Source organism: Helicoverpa armigera, chromosome 25, assembly GCF_030705265.1.
Source record: "Helicoverpa armigera isolate CAAS_96S chromosome 25, ASM3070526v1, whole genome shotgun sequence".
In the NCBI taxonomy this organism is placed as follows: domain Eukaryota; kingdom Metazoa; phylum Arthropoda; class Insecta; order Lepidoptera; family Noctuidae; genus Helicoverpa; species Helicoverpa armigera.
The window spans coordinates 479,885-494,942 of NC_087144.1; the positions used below are offsets into that span (position 1 = coordinate 479,885).

Sequence of the window (15,058 nt, forward strand, 5' to 3'; positions counted from 1 at the left end):
AACAATCGAAGGATCGACAGGTGTGGAGACAAAAAAAATCTTCTCTAACCATGTACATGAACGTGTTTAAAATTTCCCCATTACGTACCTCAACTCGGAAGTCCTTGACCTGCGGATGGGCGAGCGCGGCGAACTTCTGCGCGAGCGGCCGGCCGTCCCACAGCACCGCGCGCCGCCCGCCCCAGTGGCTGCACACGAACGTGGCGGGGGGACCCGGGCCTAGGCACTCCTGGAATATACGTAAAATATAGGAAATCAAAACGAGAATCCATTTTAAGTGCTGTGAAGAATTTCGTTACTGTGGCTGCCAAGTGGGTAAAGCACCTGCCTCTCAAAGTATGAGAGCGTGCTTTCGATTCTAAGTTTCTAAGTGTATCTTGGATACCCAATTACTGAGTAAAGAGGGACTTGCCAAGGAACCTCTGTGTCTGCGCAAATATTTGTGCTTGTACTTTTCATATGCTCTGAAAAGCTGGCTGATCATCAAGAGATCTCTTTGAGAGAACAGCCGTTATGGCCGAAAGTCGACCTGGATCGCCATTATCATTATTATAATCCTCACCTGCACATAATAGGAGTAGTTCTTGCTGAACATGATGCGGTTGTAGAGACACTCTGTCGGGAGCGTGTCGTTCTCGTCGGCGACGTGTGGCAGCACTGTCGATGTCGGCCATGCTGGCAGGCCTGATGTCGCGTTGTCTAGCTCCTGGAATGAATATTATATTATTTAAAATGTTTGTTTATTATTGGCATGGAGAACAAAATGACGAGTGGAGATTTCATAACTAAAAAATCTTAAAAAATTATCGTCGCCAAAATGCTGATGTTCGGGGGACGAGGAAAGCTACAGGCTCCGCCCTCATGCTTCTTGCTTGGAACCCGTCTATTTTTAAAACCAAAAATCTTCGAAGGTTGCCTCAATGAATCCCTCGTTACTTCACACGAAAATAATATTTTTAAATCCTCCATTATTACTGTGGAGGTATGAGAGCAGAGAGTAAAGATCATCATACCTCACGGTAAAGGGACGATCCTCCGACCGGACAGGTGTTTTTGTCCGGTGGGCTACTACCCGACAGTTGTTGTCGGGGTGATCTATCTGTGTTTACTGTGCGCGCGAATACTCCATGTGCGATGCAGGATAGTTGATGATAGTTGCGTCTCCGAATGTGTAGATGGCGGTGTTGTCAGTTGTAGTACCGCTACATTACTAACTGCCAAATCCTGTAGGCTTATTGTGTATACAATAATATAACATTCCCCAGGTAGATGTTTAACCGTCTGCCGTTCTCCGGTACCATTCTCCGATCTTCTTAAAGGCGTAACCTGCCTAAATAATACAACATGAGCTTACCGAGTCATCAGTGACAGGCTCAGCAGTGGCTATGGGCGGCAGCAGCGCGGCGCCCGGGCACGTGAGGCAGGTCGGCACGTCGGGCCACGACGCCGGGTCCGTCGGCACCTTCACGCGGTACAGGTGCCGCTCCCCGGCTTTCTCTGGTGCAGTGCCTATTACATATCTATGGAGAAAAGGGAAGGATTCAACGTCAACAAAAGTCAGGGAAGGCGATGTACATGTAGACTACGTAATAAATAGGAATTCATACACCATTCGAGCTTCTGCCCGCGGTTTGGTTTGCGTTCCCAAATTCAAAATATACCGGTTCCATTCAAATCTTCATGACTTGCAAGGTAGTGATTTTGATGAGCACATAGGTAATTGCTTCCATTTCGCCAATGAACCGTGGTTATAAAAGCTACAAAGAAAGAAATATATTAATACAGAAACGACGATTACTCACAAATATCTTCTAGTCTCATCCCACCCCATTAACTGGGTGACCTCGTAGCTGCCCAATGTTAGGGTCGTTCTCGAGTCCTGCGTCAACCTGACGGCGTGCCTCCACCAGCCGCCCGTGCCGGCCGGCGGCAGGTCGGCAACTGGCATTGTTGTGTAGATGGTAGACTTGGAGCCGACCAGGGCCATCCCTCCGCACCACCCACAGTCGTCTTCTGAAGGCTCGGAGCCGAGGCCCGACCAGCGGGAGCCGTCCGACTCGTCGCGGTATATCTAGGGGTGGTAAAGTAAGGTATTGAAGAAGTTTTGCCAAGCTACGTTTTCAGGATTTTTCCCTTTTTTATGATTTGATTTCTGATTTTCCCTTCTGCAAATGGATGCCGCATCACACACAACACAACAAGAAATAGAAGATAAGAAGAAGTCAGGTAATATTCTAAGACTTCAAGTTGTTTCGGATTTTTTGCAAGCGCAATATAAAAGTCTATTTGGTTAGCTATGTAAACTGGCAGAACCTCTGGTGGTGGGACTCTTTTTCAGCCTTAATCCTCAATGGTCCTTGTCTGGGATAAATGTCAGACCATGAAGACCATGTAATTTTCATTACTAAGGTGAATCTTTGGACCTATCCTAGCTCCACCTTTTCTTATATAAGCAAGTAGAGAAACTCACATCTTGACAGTTGTAGTGCACAGCGCTGCACACGCTGACGAGGGAGACGTTTTGCGGCCGGTTCAGCAGTAGCACCGCCAGCTGCTTCTCAGACGTCCAGCCCGTCCATCTCACGTACCAGCCTGTGGATGTGATCAGTATTTGACCTTAATTGACAATTATATTAACTCCTCTTTAAGCGATCGCGATGGTGAACTCTGATTGGCCAATCCCTCGTGTAAGTCTTTCGTGGCTCGTCTCATCGTCGTCATCATCTTAGTCATGTGAGAAAATGATGAATAGATAATACGCTTCGTAAGTCAGATAGGCAGTCGCTCCTCGTATAACACTGGTACTCAGCTGCATCCGGTAAGACTGGAAGCCGACCTCAACATAGTTGGGAAAACGCTCGGGATATGCTGATGATGAAGTAATACGCTACGTACGTAGATGATATTTATTTCATAATTAAGATTGGCTAAAGTCGAGAAGAAAATTGTACGTACTATCGTCAACTTGCGAGGAGAACTGTATGGCGTGAGAGAACAGGTACTTCGGAGTCTTCACGCTCACCACGTTCACTGTTACCACTGGATTGTTGGTGTTCACCTGTAAAAGACATATGTACGTTCTATGAGCAACTATCATGTGTATGTATAGTCTACGCATTTTATAATATTCTCGTTTGATGATACTGATCTACTTGATGTAGGATGCAATTTCAAAGTTGTCATTTGCTGTCTTTTTGAGGCAAATAGTCATAGGCACGATTTCTAGTATGACAGAAAAATACTTGAAGATGCAAGTAAGAACCTACCTTCGGATACCTCAAGGTCCGTATCGTGGGATACGCGGGCGGCTCCTGCAGGTCCAGCCCATACCAGGGGTACTTGTGAGACTGGACCAGTGTGTCGTTGTATGTCACATACATGAGGGTCTGGCCATCTGGGCTGAACCACAGCGCCTTGTCAAGGCGCAAGACCTCGGTCTCGTAGAGGAAGTCTGGCACGCCGTTGAATATTACGCCTGGGATCCCTGGAATTGTGAAAAAATGGTTATAGTATGATTCAATGATAAAAGTAAGGACTGGTGGTAATGTTATAAGTATGTAGATTGAGCTTGATTGATATATCAGCTCTTTAGGCTGCTTCAGACTTCATCATTTATTTAATGGGTATCAAGCATAAGTTTCCTAAAACGTTTTGCCTGGTGTCGGTTTTTGTAGCCCTGCCATTTTAGAGTAAACCCCAATCTGCGGAATAATTCCTATACAGCTGAATTGAATAGTGAGTTCTTAGGAAAATCCTGGTTCTCCGATGCATCACGTTCATGGACGCTAATAGACATATTTTTTAAGGTTCTTACCATTATTAGTGATCCTGCAGACGAGCGTCTTGAAGACTTTAGGCTTGAAGTAAATATCGTTGTCATGCACGAAGACCAGCGTGGCTCCGACTGGGGACCACTCCGCGTACTGCAGCAGGGGAGCCGAGCGGTCGTCCTCGATTGGGGACACTGGGATCTTGTTCCTGAACGAAAAATATCAATAGCTGTTAGATATCCTTTACGTACATCATAACTCATTTTTCTTCTGAATTCCCTATTCTATTATTTGGCTAGGCCTCTAATTTTTTGTGATGTCTACTAATAAATAAAAGTCGGGGACGGTGGTTCTACTTGCCCTCCCAGACACTTGGGTGTGGCAAACTTTCGGACTTTGGACAATTTTGAGAAAGTTTCTAAAAACCCACAGAGCAATTTCTGCCCGGCCCAGGATTTGAACTCATGATCCCACGCACAGAATTCGCACTTGTGTTCTCGAGTTCAAGGGACCAGGACCAAGAAGACTAAGGTATCTAATAGAAAGAACGCTATATAGTACAGGAGCTCGTGTTAATACAGACCTGTTAATGACGTCATAGACGTGATAACGTGCGAGGCGCGCGTGTCTCCACCCGGGCCTTACGTCGGAGATCAGCAGCACGAACTTCAGATCCGCTGACACTTTGAAGTCTACGGCATTTAGTTCTCTCTGGAAAAGAAGAAAATGACAAATCAGAAGCTTTACTAAATAATTGTGTGCACTCAGAGCAGAGTCAAATTAGTATAAGGAAAATTTCGCTTAAATCGTGGAAACAAATAAAACACTTCACAAAGCTTATAAAGTGAGAAAGTAAAGTGGAACGGTAATTATTTTGTGTGTTCCAATTATTTGCTAAATAAAGCATAATATAAGGTAGTCCTCATGATAGGTGTTTTACCTCTCAATAAAAAATAAATGATCGTGGGTACCAAAAATCAGCATAAAAAAGATACAAAAATCCGATGTTGTGAATTCACCTGAAACACTCATTGGTAACACTCGAAATAATTTACTCAACCCTCCGCAGCTTAAAAAGTAACAATTTAAATAAAATACGCGCGTCACGAACCATTAAGTTCACATTGTTTCGCGCGCAAAATTAATGGCCGCTTGACGCGTTGCCTTTTTGACACCCACGTAGTGCCGCTGTCAAACGATTTATCTTTTAAATGTTTGCCTTTGAGTGCTTGAGAGGCTCTTTTGTTTATTAATTAATTATCTTCCAGGAATAATATTGTGTATGAAAAGCGAATATGGAATGAAAAAATGAGGTTAAGTGGATAATTGGTTCAACATTCGTTATCTACTTATTTTCCGTTTGAAAAGAGTGAATTTATTGGGTATCAGTATTTATTCGAACGATAATAATTTATTAATATTGGTGTTATTTCAGATTATGGTTTCAGATAAAGTCGGTCTCCTGATTTCAATAAATAGCTACTGGTTGACTGTATTTACTGTGCTGTATAATAACGATATTCCATTGGCAGTTTAAAATACCGCTCCGCTTTGCTTGGGTGTAGTCTGGGCTTTACTCTCATCGCTTTATTTTGAGAGTAAATATATATTTTTTAATCCCAAAGAACACTCAAAAGCATATTTAAAAATTGCGACGCACAACCACAAAGAATTTGTATACACCCATACATCACTTTCACTAGCTCCCCGACTACAAGTAACTACTATTCAATAACAGCCGAGGTAACAAATCAACCAGTGTGGACTATACCTGCATCCTGCATACAGCTCGCTGTATTTCAGCATAAACGTCTATCGGTGATAAATGTGTTGCACGCGCTTCTAACTCCCGGACTATGAACTAGGGCTGCTGCACTACATGAGTCAAAAGTGACATGTGAAGTCAATTTTATGGTTAAAAAGTAATTCAAGTTACGGAATGGGTTACTCCGTGTTTTGGAAGGTAGGTTAAATTGGTGGTTCCCGGCTGTTGTTTAAAAAACTTTGGCAGTCGCTAGGGGTGGTCCGAGAGCCTGACAATCAATCACATCAAGGGGTATTGGGTTGCTGCGGTAACTGAGTGGAGGAAGTCAGATATGGCAGTCGCTCCTTGTGGCACACTTTTACTCAGCATTGGTAAGACTGGAAGCCGGCCCCAACATAGTAAAAGTCTAGGCATATAAGTTTTATACAGGTAAATCGCAAGCATAAATTCTACAATGACACACGCCACAACTTGCAGTAAAACAAAAACTTAAAATGCATTTACAATTCAATGCGCGCCGTATTTCCATCGCGTATTTATTAAAAAGCACCCACAAAGAGACCGCCTACGTTTAAACTCTTCATTTTAACCGTTACAATTTAACTGGAGTTCTCATTAACGGTGACGTTAATGCTGAGGTGAATTTCATGGATTTCGTGCTCATCAATAATTGTGTACCGATTCATAAGAGGATGTAAAGAATTCATTTTAATTTGGATTTATCGGAAAAACCTCAACCAAACAGGTTCCAGACTATTTAAAGAATATATTAAATTATGTATTTTTCATTGAATATCGATTTACCGATCAGGCCGGTGAGCTTAAATACTTATTATTACCTTTGATCAGTTTTAACAAGAAGCGATACCTCTTGGTTGCCAGGTTAACTGGGAAGACGAGGTCAAATAGGCAGTAGCCTCATATATGACACTGGTACTAAACCACATCAGGTGAGACTGCCGGCTGATTCCATTTCATCCTCCGAGCCTTTTTCCCAAACTATGTTGAGGTCGGCTTCCAGTCTAACCGGATGTAGCTGAGTACTAGTGCTTTACAAGGAGCGACTGCCCTGCCTGACCTTCTCAACCCAGTTACCCAGGCAACCCAATACCCCTTGGTTAGACTGGTGTCAGACTTACTGGCTTCTGACTAACCGTAACGACTGCCAAGGATGTTCTATGACAGCCGGGACCTACAGTTTAACGTGCCATCCGAAACACAGTCATTGGTGTCTAAGATATACTTAGAAAGTACATACAAACTTAGAAAAGTTGCATTGGTACTTGCCTGACCTGGAATCGAACCCGCGCCCTCATACTCGAGAGGTTGGTTCTTTGCCCACTAGGCCACCACGACTTTTTCCGCCGGCTGATTCCATTTGTACTAAGGAAAAGGTTCGGCAAAATAGTTTGCAGCCCCAGCTTTTTAATTTAAACTAGAAGTTAGTAAATCAATCAATAAATGACACTGGCTTAAGATAGCCATAAAGTATCATAAAACCTCCTTCACCGAAAACAAAACACGTACTTCAATAGCGGCCATATTTAATAAACCCAGCGTTTTAGCGCCAAATATCGGCGAAGCAAGATGGCGCCGACACGTGAGGCCCGCACACGGAATACATAATGAAATGAACGGATATTAAAACGGAACGAAAAACTGTTGCTGAAACTAAACTGATTTTCACTTATATGGGATATGTTACTTGTTTTTCGGTAACTTTATTAATAACTAGCTGTTCCACGCGGTTTCATCCGCGATTCGAGGAAACTACTTCCACATACAGGTTAAAATCTATGACACCCCCAAATAACATGGCCTTCTGTTCAGCCGAGCTGGAGAATACTCCTTGCAACGCCACTAACTCTCGTACACACAAACGCACTAACATCTTTATGCTAAGGTTAAGTTAAGGTTTCTTCTTATTCCGAGAATTATGTCAAATATCTCTTGCTATTAAAGACCTTTTTATCAAGTACCTAAACCGCAGGCTTAATCACCTAACAGAGTTTTCTCTGACGAGGAATTTTGACGACTACAGACCACTTTTAGACTCTGAAAGTTTCTGAAAATTTTTAAAAACGGTACCAGTCTATGAGCGGCAACATCCGTGGGCTGAAGCTAGTACAAAATAAACTGAACATATTTGAATATTCCTTGTCAATAACCGGTTTGCACGTAAGCACCATTTCATTTGGTAAAAGCCTGGAATATATTCCAGACTTATCAAATTGAAATGTATGTAGCTGACTGATTCACTTATACATAAACTAGCTGGTGCCCGCGACTTCGTCTGCGCAGGTTTAGTATTTCGAACAATATGTTTACAAATTGTAGCCTATGTGTTATTCTGATGTATAAGCTATATTATTGTAAAGTTTCATTAAAATCCATTCAGTAGTTTTTGCGTGAAAGAGTAACAAACATCCATACATCCATACATCCATACATACAAACTTTCGCTTTTATAATATTATATAGTAGGATATGAATGTCTATATATCTGATTGCGTTTAAATAAAAAAATATTATCTAGCATTTGCAGACGGCTTCGTCTTAAATTCCCTTAAGACTTAGACTAATCGAACAGAGGGCTAAAGCATTCTTTATGTAATATTCATTTCCTATTTAATTCCTTTGCTGCAAACAGAGCATTAAAATTTGTTGTTGTCTTCAAAAAAGTTAGTTGGGATTAGTATGCGCTCGTTTAGCTTATTTCAAAGCTCGACTTTTGATTATCACCCCCTTAAGAGGGCTCTAAGATATAACAGCCGTGTGTACCTTCCTTAAGGATACGCACAAACATTTACCTGAAATGGTACTCCTAATATCTTTCAACTTAATGGAATTCGGTGAAAAATCTCACGATTTCCAAGCCTTACAATAAAAACCAGCATTCAGCAAATCCCTGAAGAGTATCCTTTCAACAGAAAGTACATAAGCCAAGAATACGACGAAGCAAGACAAACAAGACAAGACTTGCAAGAATTGTTACGATTGTTATCCGTTCGCGGGAATGCCGATACATTTGTATTGAGTGTTTTATGTGGGCGCTTGTGTTATCTGGAGTGGGCGGCTGTTACACCGATCAGAACATTGGAGGAATAGTTTTTTAAGTGATATAGATGGAGCTTGACAGTGCTCTTTAAAGCAGCGCCGAGCTAACCTATTCGAAAGAGTAATTGTCCCTAATATTGCAAAGAGATTAAAAAACGGATGGTTATCGCTACATAGAATCTGTCAAAGCTACAGTGACGCTAATTTAGGCTACCGTTTCGACAGTAAATACTAAGTACCAATGATACTTCGTATTTGTAGTTACTTGAAAAGTAATCCTAATTTATTCTGCTACGACATATTATGTACGTTATGAAGAACAACGCTAATCTATTTTACGTAATAAAACGCTATTAATCATTCTGTCACTCTGTTAGCATATTTTAAGATACAATCTATTTATTTTCTCGAGAAAATAATTCTAACTTCATATACCGTTACGCTGATACAATCTACATATTGCTGACAGGACTAAAATGTTAAATATATTCTTTTAATTAATAGGAATTTTATTAATAGGAGCTGGATGCGAGTAGCCGAAAATCGATCTCAGTGGCGTGCACTTGGAGAGGCCTATGTCCAGCAGTGGACTGCGATAGGCTGATGATGATGATTCTTTTAATTGAAGGAGAAATTTTAATTTTCATATCTCTCGAAGTGTTTTTGTATTTTCATCAATCATTCTAGTATCTGATTTTACGTCTAAAGTCGTTTATATTTTTTGCAATCAAAAAATGGAAAAATTAAAAGGCTCACATTCAAAGACACCGATCACGATAAAACTTGTAATAGGGAAAGATAATAGATATAGTAAGTCTATTTTTCAAATGATTTGTCAACATGGTGTGTTCATCAGGCTTCACAAGAGATGGGGGAAATTGATGAAACGATACGAAAAGATAAGTTATGTAAATGTCTAAAGTTACGCTTCGGTGTAAATGCAGTTTACGCTGTGTAAAGTACGTCGTACAGATGATCGGATATACAAAATTTATCGCATTCTTAAGAACAGGATAGCAGATTACATTCGCTTTGACAAATAATATAAAATATAGCATTGGAGCATTAGGTTTATCCGATGCCTTTGTAAAATATATGCCTGTTTATACGGAGATAAAAGAAAAAGTCGTTTTTCAGCGGCTTTCAGTGAAGCATAAAAATAGGAGAACTTTTGCTATTTATGAAAATATCCAGATAAATTACACTTGTTTACCTATATTATGACCTACTATTTATTTGGATAAGGTTGACTTGAAATTGATTGCGGTCACCTAATAGATTGGGTGACATTTTGAAGTAGGTACTTATTTGCACCTGATTTTTTCTCAACTTTAAGAAAACGTTTAAGTTTCCACAACTTGGGTACAATTTTATATAGGGTGACTGGTAATTAGAGTTTGATCACTATAACTGAACAGCGGTTTCAAACTTTTGGCCTTGCCTAAATTTCAAATAGCTATTTTGCTATTGTGATTAACTGATTTTAATCACAATAGCAGCAATAACGTCGCTTATTATAAAACAATAGAAAATCGATTGTATCTCGCGTATATTTGCGCTCCGACATACAACGAGTTTATCTAATAGTAGTTAAAACTTTGGAATAATAGTTGTTTGTAATCACGTAATTAAGTATCGGTCACTTATCTATACTAATATTATAAAGCTGAAGAGTTTGTTTGTTTGTTTCCTTGAACGCGCTAATCTTAGGAACTACTGGTCCGATTTGAAAATTTCTTTCAGTATGAGATAGCCTATTTATCGAGGAAGGCGCCTATATACTAAAAAGTAGCCTATAGGCTACTTTTTATCCGGGTTCGTGCCGAGGTTCCCATGGGATGCGGGTGAAACCGCTGGCAGAAGCTAGTACTTATATAACCAGTCACCTTATATAATCCCACTATGGCAAAATAATACATTGACTGACCAACTCATAAGGCTGTTAATGAGCCACGGAACAGTTAAAATGATAATGTCACGGTATACCCTGTGGGCTAATTACATATGTAATTACTTAATATAGTGGTCATGTATGCCTACTGTGGTTGGGAAATGCATTTAAGATGCGTCGCCATGATTGCATTTCAAATTACTTAAAGCAGATTATCATGATGACAATTACGGTAGCTCATTTTGCCCAATTGGGAGACCGAAAGGCTAAAAATCAGACATTATGGCTCGTCTGTCTGTTTGTCACAAGTTTGTATCTCATGAACTGTGATAGCTACACAGTTATTACAGATTATATAGGTATACTTATAAGCAATTATCTCCGAGAAAAAACCACGAGTTTTCTATTTTAATTTCTACTTAGTAAGGCAAGTAAAGTTTGTAAGGTAAGTCCTCGGGTCCTCAGGTTCTATAATAACCAATTTACCGTGAAAGCCCGTATCAGAACGACGTTATTTCCCATACTTCGCCTGCATATTTTCACTTTCCTCGCCACAGTATACAAATCGAAAGATACGTATCTTACCGCACACGACGTATCGGTGCTGGCTCATTTCCTTCAAAGTGGGCAGCAATCTGAGCAGCCTTAGATCGTTTAACCAACAGGAACCGCCTTTTCGCATTTTCACATAGAGATCTATGCGAGAAAGTCTGCTCATTTAAGCGTTAGGTAACGTAATAAGTAGTGATAGTTGATGCAGTGATGCATATATTTTCTATCACACGTAGACTTAACGCATACATATACTAATGAACCCTTCCACTGTGTTTGCAACGTGTTAGAGTCTTACTGACTAGAGTCTAATCCCACCATGTTCCTTCTGGTGTCCTTGGTTTACCAGGGCCGCGGTAACTTGCACGTACAATTCCCAGTTCCAGTAGGTGTATTCGTACCTTCGGAGGGTAAGGCATGGCAAAGGCGTCTCCAGTCAGTAAAATGATCTAAGAACACCCACGTGCTGCTTATCGCTTAGCTATTTATATACGCGAGGTAAGCAGCTACCGAGGTCGTATCATACGTATAGATGTTCTAGATGCTTCTTAAGTTAAGCTTAGTGTATGAGTGACTATATTTAATACCACGACGAGAGTGAGGAGGTCAGATAGCCAGTCACTCACAAACACTGGCAGCTGCTATTAAAACTGATCCCAACATAATTATGATTAAAAAAAACTACTACTTTTAAAGAGCATTACAAAGTTTCTTGGCCCCTTGTCTTTTCTTAAAACTTTGCATCGTTAAAATAACGAACTTAATTCAATTGCAATAAACTGCAGTCAGTAAAAACGACAAAAAAGCCCTCTTAAAGTGGCATTTATTAGAAACTTATTTAACAGAAACCAATACTACTGTAGAAAATCAACTTATGACACAAAGGCTCGTTGTCAAAGTCTTTGAACTGAACCAAAGAAACCAAAGTAAGTACAAAGTGAAGTGCTTTTAATGAAAGTACTCTGTCGTTGAGTTTTGCTTTGAAAATAAATATTTTGTATTGACAGTTTGATGTTATAGATTGCGGTTTTAAACTGCATTTATAAGTGTAGTTTGTGATTGTGTAGCAATTTATTCAAAATTACAAGTTGAAATTGACCAATTGGAAAACTCTTCAGGTAAATGGCTCATTTATTTAGGAAGGATAGCCCGTTCATCTAGCTAGGTAGACAGTATGTATTTTATCCAGGTGCGCGAAATAGTTCCCACGGGATGCAGGCAAAACCAGTTGTGAAAACTATTAAGTTAACATTTACGAGAGCTAAAACTACAATTATCCACATCATTTTTCATGCAAATCGAACAACATTATTATGAAATTGGGCGGGGTCAACTTGCATCTATTACCAGTTGTAACAAAAAGAATTATAGTCAAGGATGTACTTACGAATGTAGAATTATTCATGAGAAGTCTGGTGGTGAAGTTCTTGACGTTGAACAGCGTGAGCCCACCCCATCTGTCTCTGAAGACCAGCTCCTCGTCTGAAACAATTGATTATCACATTAAATTTCATATATTGTTCAGTATGATATTTGGTAAATTACATGTGATCTTAAAAACGTTTATCAAAATTCAATCAATATATACAATGTGTCCCGGGGATAAGTGACCGCCTGAAATTTTTTGAATATTTGTACAAAATTAAGGATAATTTCTTTTATATTTTTGCAAAAAATCATAAAAAAAAATTTATTGTCAGGCCTGTTAATAACAGGCTTTGCTCTTTTTTTACCGAGTAGGAGTCAAATTTCAACTGACTGTATTTTTGCATTTGTTTGAAATAGAAGCAAACATTGTTCTGAGCTATTGTAGGAAATATCATGTAGTTTATTAATAAATTAAAAGAAAGTGATATTAAGGGGGCATTTATTGGACTTATTTTGGAAAAACTGAAAAAAAGGCGTTATTTTCTTTGAATTTTTATTTTCTTTTTTTTCTACTAAATGTTTTATTACATTTTTGTTATGTTTGATAAACTATGATGTCGGCTAGTCAATAAAGAAAAAAGAATTTAAAAAGATGTAAAAACTTAGGAAATATCTTAAAAAAACTGCAGCACGTCACAGTATTTACTAAAAAAAATAAAAAAATCATTAAAAAAAAGCCAAAGGCGGTAGTCCCAAATATAAAGGAAATTATCCTTAATTTTGTACAAATATTCAAAAATTTTCGGGCGGACACTTATCCCCGGGACACATTGTATATATCCTCCTAAACTCTCCAACTATTAGGACGTATTTGTTGGAAAAAAGACAAATAAAAAACATCTGAATTGAGAGTCAACTCAATCTGAGAGCAATATCTAACTGAGAGGGGCTTGTTAAATCATTTTCAAGTTAAAGATATTGTTAATCAAAAGTTATTCTCAGACACCGTAATTGGTAGATGCATACGATATGTGTGTGGCCGTTATTTATACAAGAAAAAGCCTGCACTTTCAATTCCACTTAAAACTAAATATCTTTTGAGCAACGCTGTTAAAGTCTTCTCTAACCGACATTTCCCAAAACTACACCCGAGAATTTCACGTGAAAATCTCCTCAAATATCTTTAGTCTTAAACAAATTGCGTGTGTAACCCGCTTTATTTCCAAACTGCCTACAAAAAGCGATTTGCAGCAGCGTGGAAACTACGGGGGTTTTATTACAACTAATATGGGAGAAAGGTACCTTACTGAAACGACCTTAGACACGGAGTAAGGAAAGGTGAGCGGAGATGCCATAATGCAGGTAGGTCAGGCGCCTTCTTTTAGGTCAAATACGTACGGTGGGCATGACTAAAATGATCAGCTACGAGTGAACTAACGAGGCGTTCAGGTTCTTTGACACATCTGTCAACGATTTTTGGTTAGACAAAAAATGGTAGGGTTCAAAGAAGGCGCTTAAGGGCGAAAACGTTCTCGCAGTAACGTTCCTCGTCCTCCGCTCATCTAGATTTTGGCGCGCTATTTTCTAAGGCGATTTTCCGTTATGGCACCTCCGCTAGTCATTTGGTTCTCCATGTCCGTAAAATATCCTTGGGTCTTGTCAAACTGGTGAAAATAGCTTTAGTTGATGTGCCAATGTAGCTTGAACCCTCAAGGTTAAGAAAAGGGATCAAGGCATACATACATGGGTTGGCTATAAATAAATTATAAGACTTTTTCCTTTTTGAGTAAAAATCTGATTTTGCTTTTACCTTGACGATTTATAAGTTATTTTATTTTAATACGCTCAAAATAAACAACAGGCCCTTTGCTTGGTAATCTAGTTTTTAACCAACATTAAAAATATGTTTTTTTTTTTCAGACTAAGGAAAATCACTGCTCTGCCGCGTCCTTCATAGAGTAAAAAGTAAGTAGTAGAGTAATTTTCTTTTATAGAGTAATTCGTGAGATTTGTTACATATATGAATTGAAGGTCAAAATTTATACACCACACGTTTTTACAACAAACTCCCAAACAATATTCGCGCGTAACCTTTTCAGTAAAATCATGTTCAGTAAGTAGGGTCTTAATTTAGTAGTGGTACAAAACAAGCCCACTATGTATGCTAGTTGCGAGGGTCCCTCCATCAATCACTGAAGGGTACTCAGCTTTAGCTGCTGTAACTACATACTGTAGTTACGCGTGGACAATAATAAAGGAGCTGAATGTGTGAAAACGTGCAGAGTGTCCACACTGGCGGATTTTCCATCCAGTTTTTCAAAGTGACATCTCTCGTGCATCGTTCGGTTCGGATTTTAGTCGCGCGATCTAAAACCGAACGATTAAAGCAACACATTCCGAGCGCCAATAAGCTGTCGCTTGGTTTTACAGCAATATTACACTAGCGGATTGAGTTATATAAGTCGGACTTTGAAATCTATAAAACCAACGTTAGGAACATCAAATTGAAATCAATCTTTATTTGAACATACATAAATATTGTGTAACTACGTAGGTAGGTATAGATTTAATGTTATTTTTTTACATGCATTCTCTAATATTTCACATTAGGTATACTTATGTAATGTGAGAACCTCGTAGGTATTAAATTCTGTC

The 15,058-nt window shown here is 39.4% G+C and overlaps 1 protein-coding gene across 4 annotated transcripts in view; it reads right to left on the reverse strand.

The window, feature by feature from the left end:
* LOC110374966 (uncharacterized protein) overlaps positions 1-15,058 on the reverse strand; it is a 415,421-nt gene that overhangs the window by 7,731 nt on the left and 392,632 nt on the right. For all 4 annotated transcript variants that reach the window (XM_064041383.1, XM_049845577.2, XM_049845578.2 and 1 more), the window contains exons 3-12: positions 12,423-12,517; positions 4,354-4,481; positions 3,815-3,978; positions 3,267-3,484; positions 2,956-3,058; positions 2,471-2,592; positions 1,803-2,071; positions 1,355-1,520; positions 563-706; positions 89-229 (exon numbers count right to left, since the gene is read on the reverse strand). In XM_064041383.1, coding sequence (XP_063897453.1) covers positions 89-229; positions 563-706; positions 1,355-1,520; positions 1,803-2,071; positions 2,471-2,592; positions 2,956-3,058; positions 3,267-3,484; positions 3,815-3,978; positions 4,354-4,481; positions 12,423-12,517 — 1,550 coding nt within the window. The remainder of the gene's footprint in view (positions 1-88; positions 230-562; positions 707-1,354; positions 1,521-1,802; positions 2,072-2,470; positions 2,593-2,955; positions 3,059-3,266; positions 3,485-3,814; positions 3,979-4,353; positions 4,482-12,422; positions 12,518-15,058) is intronic.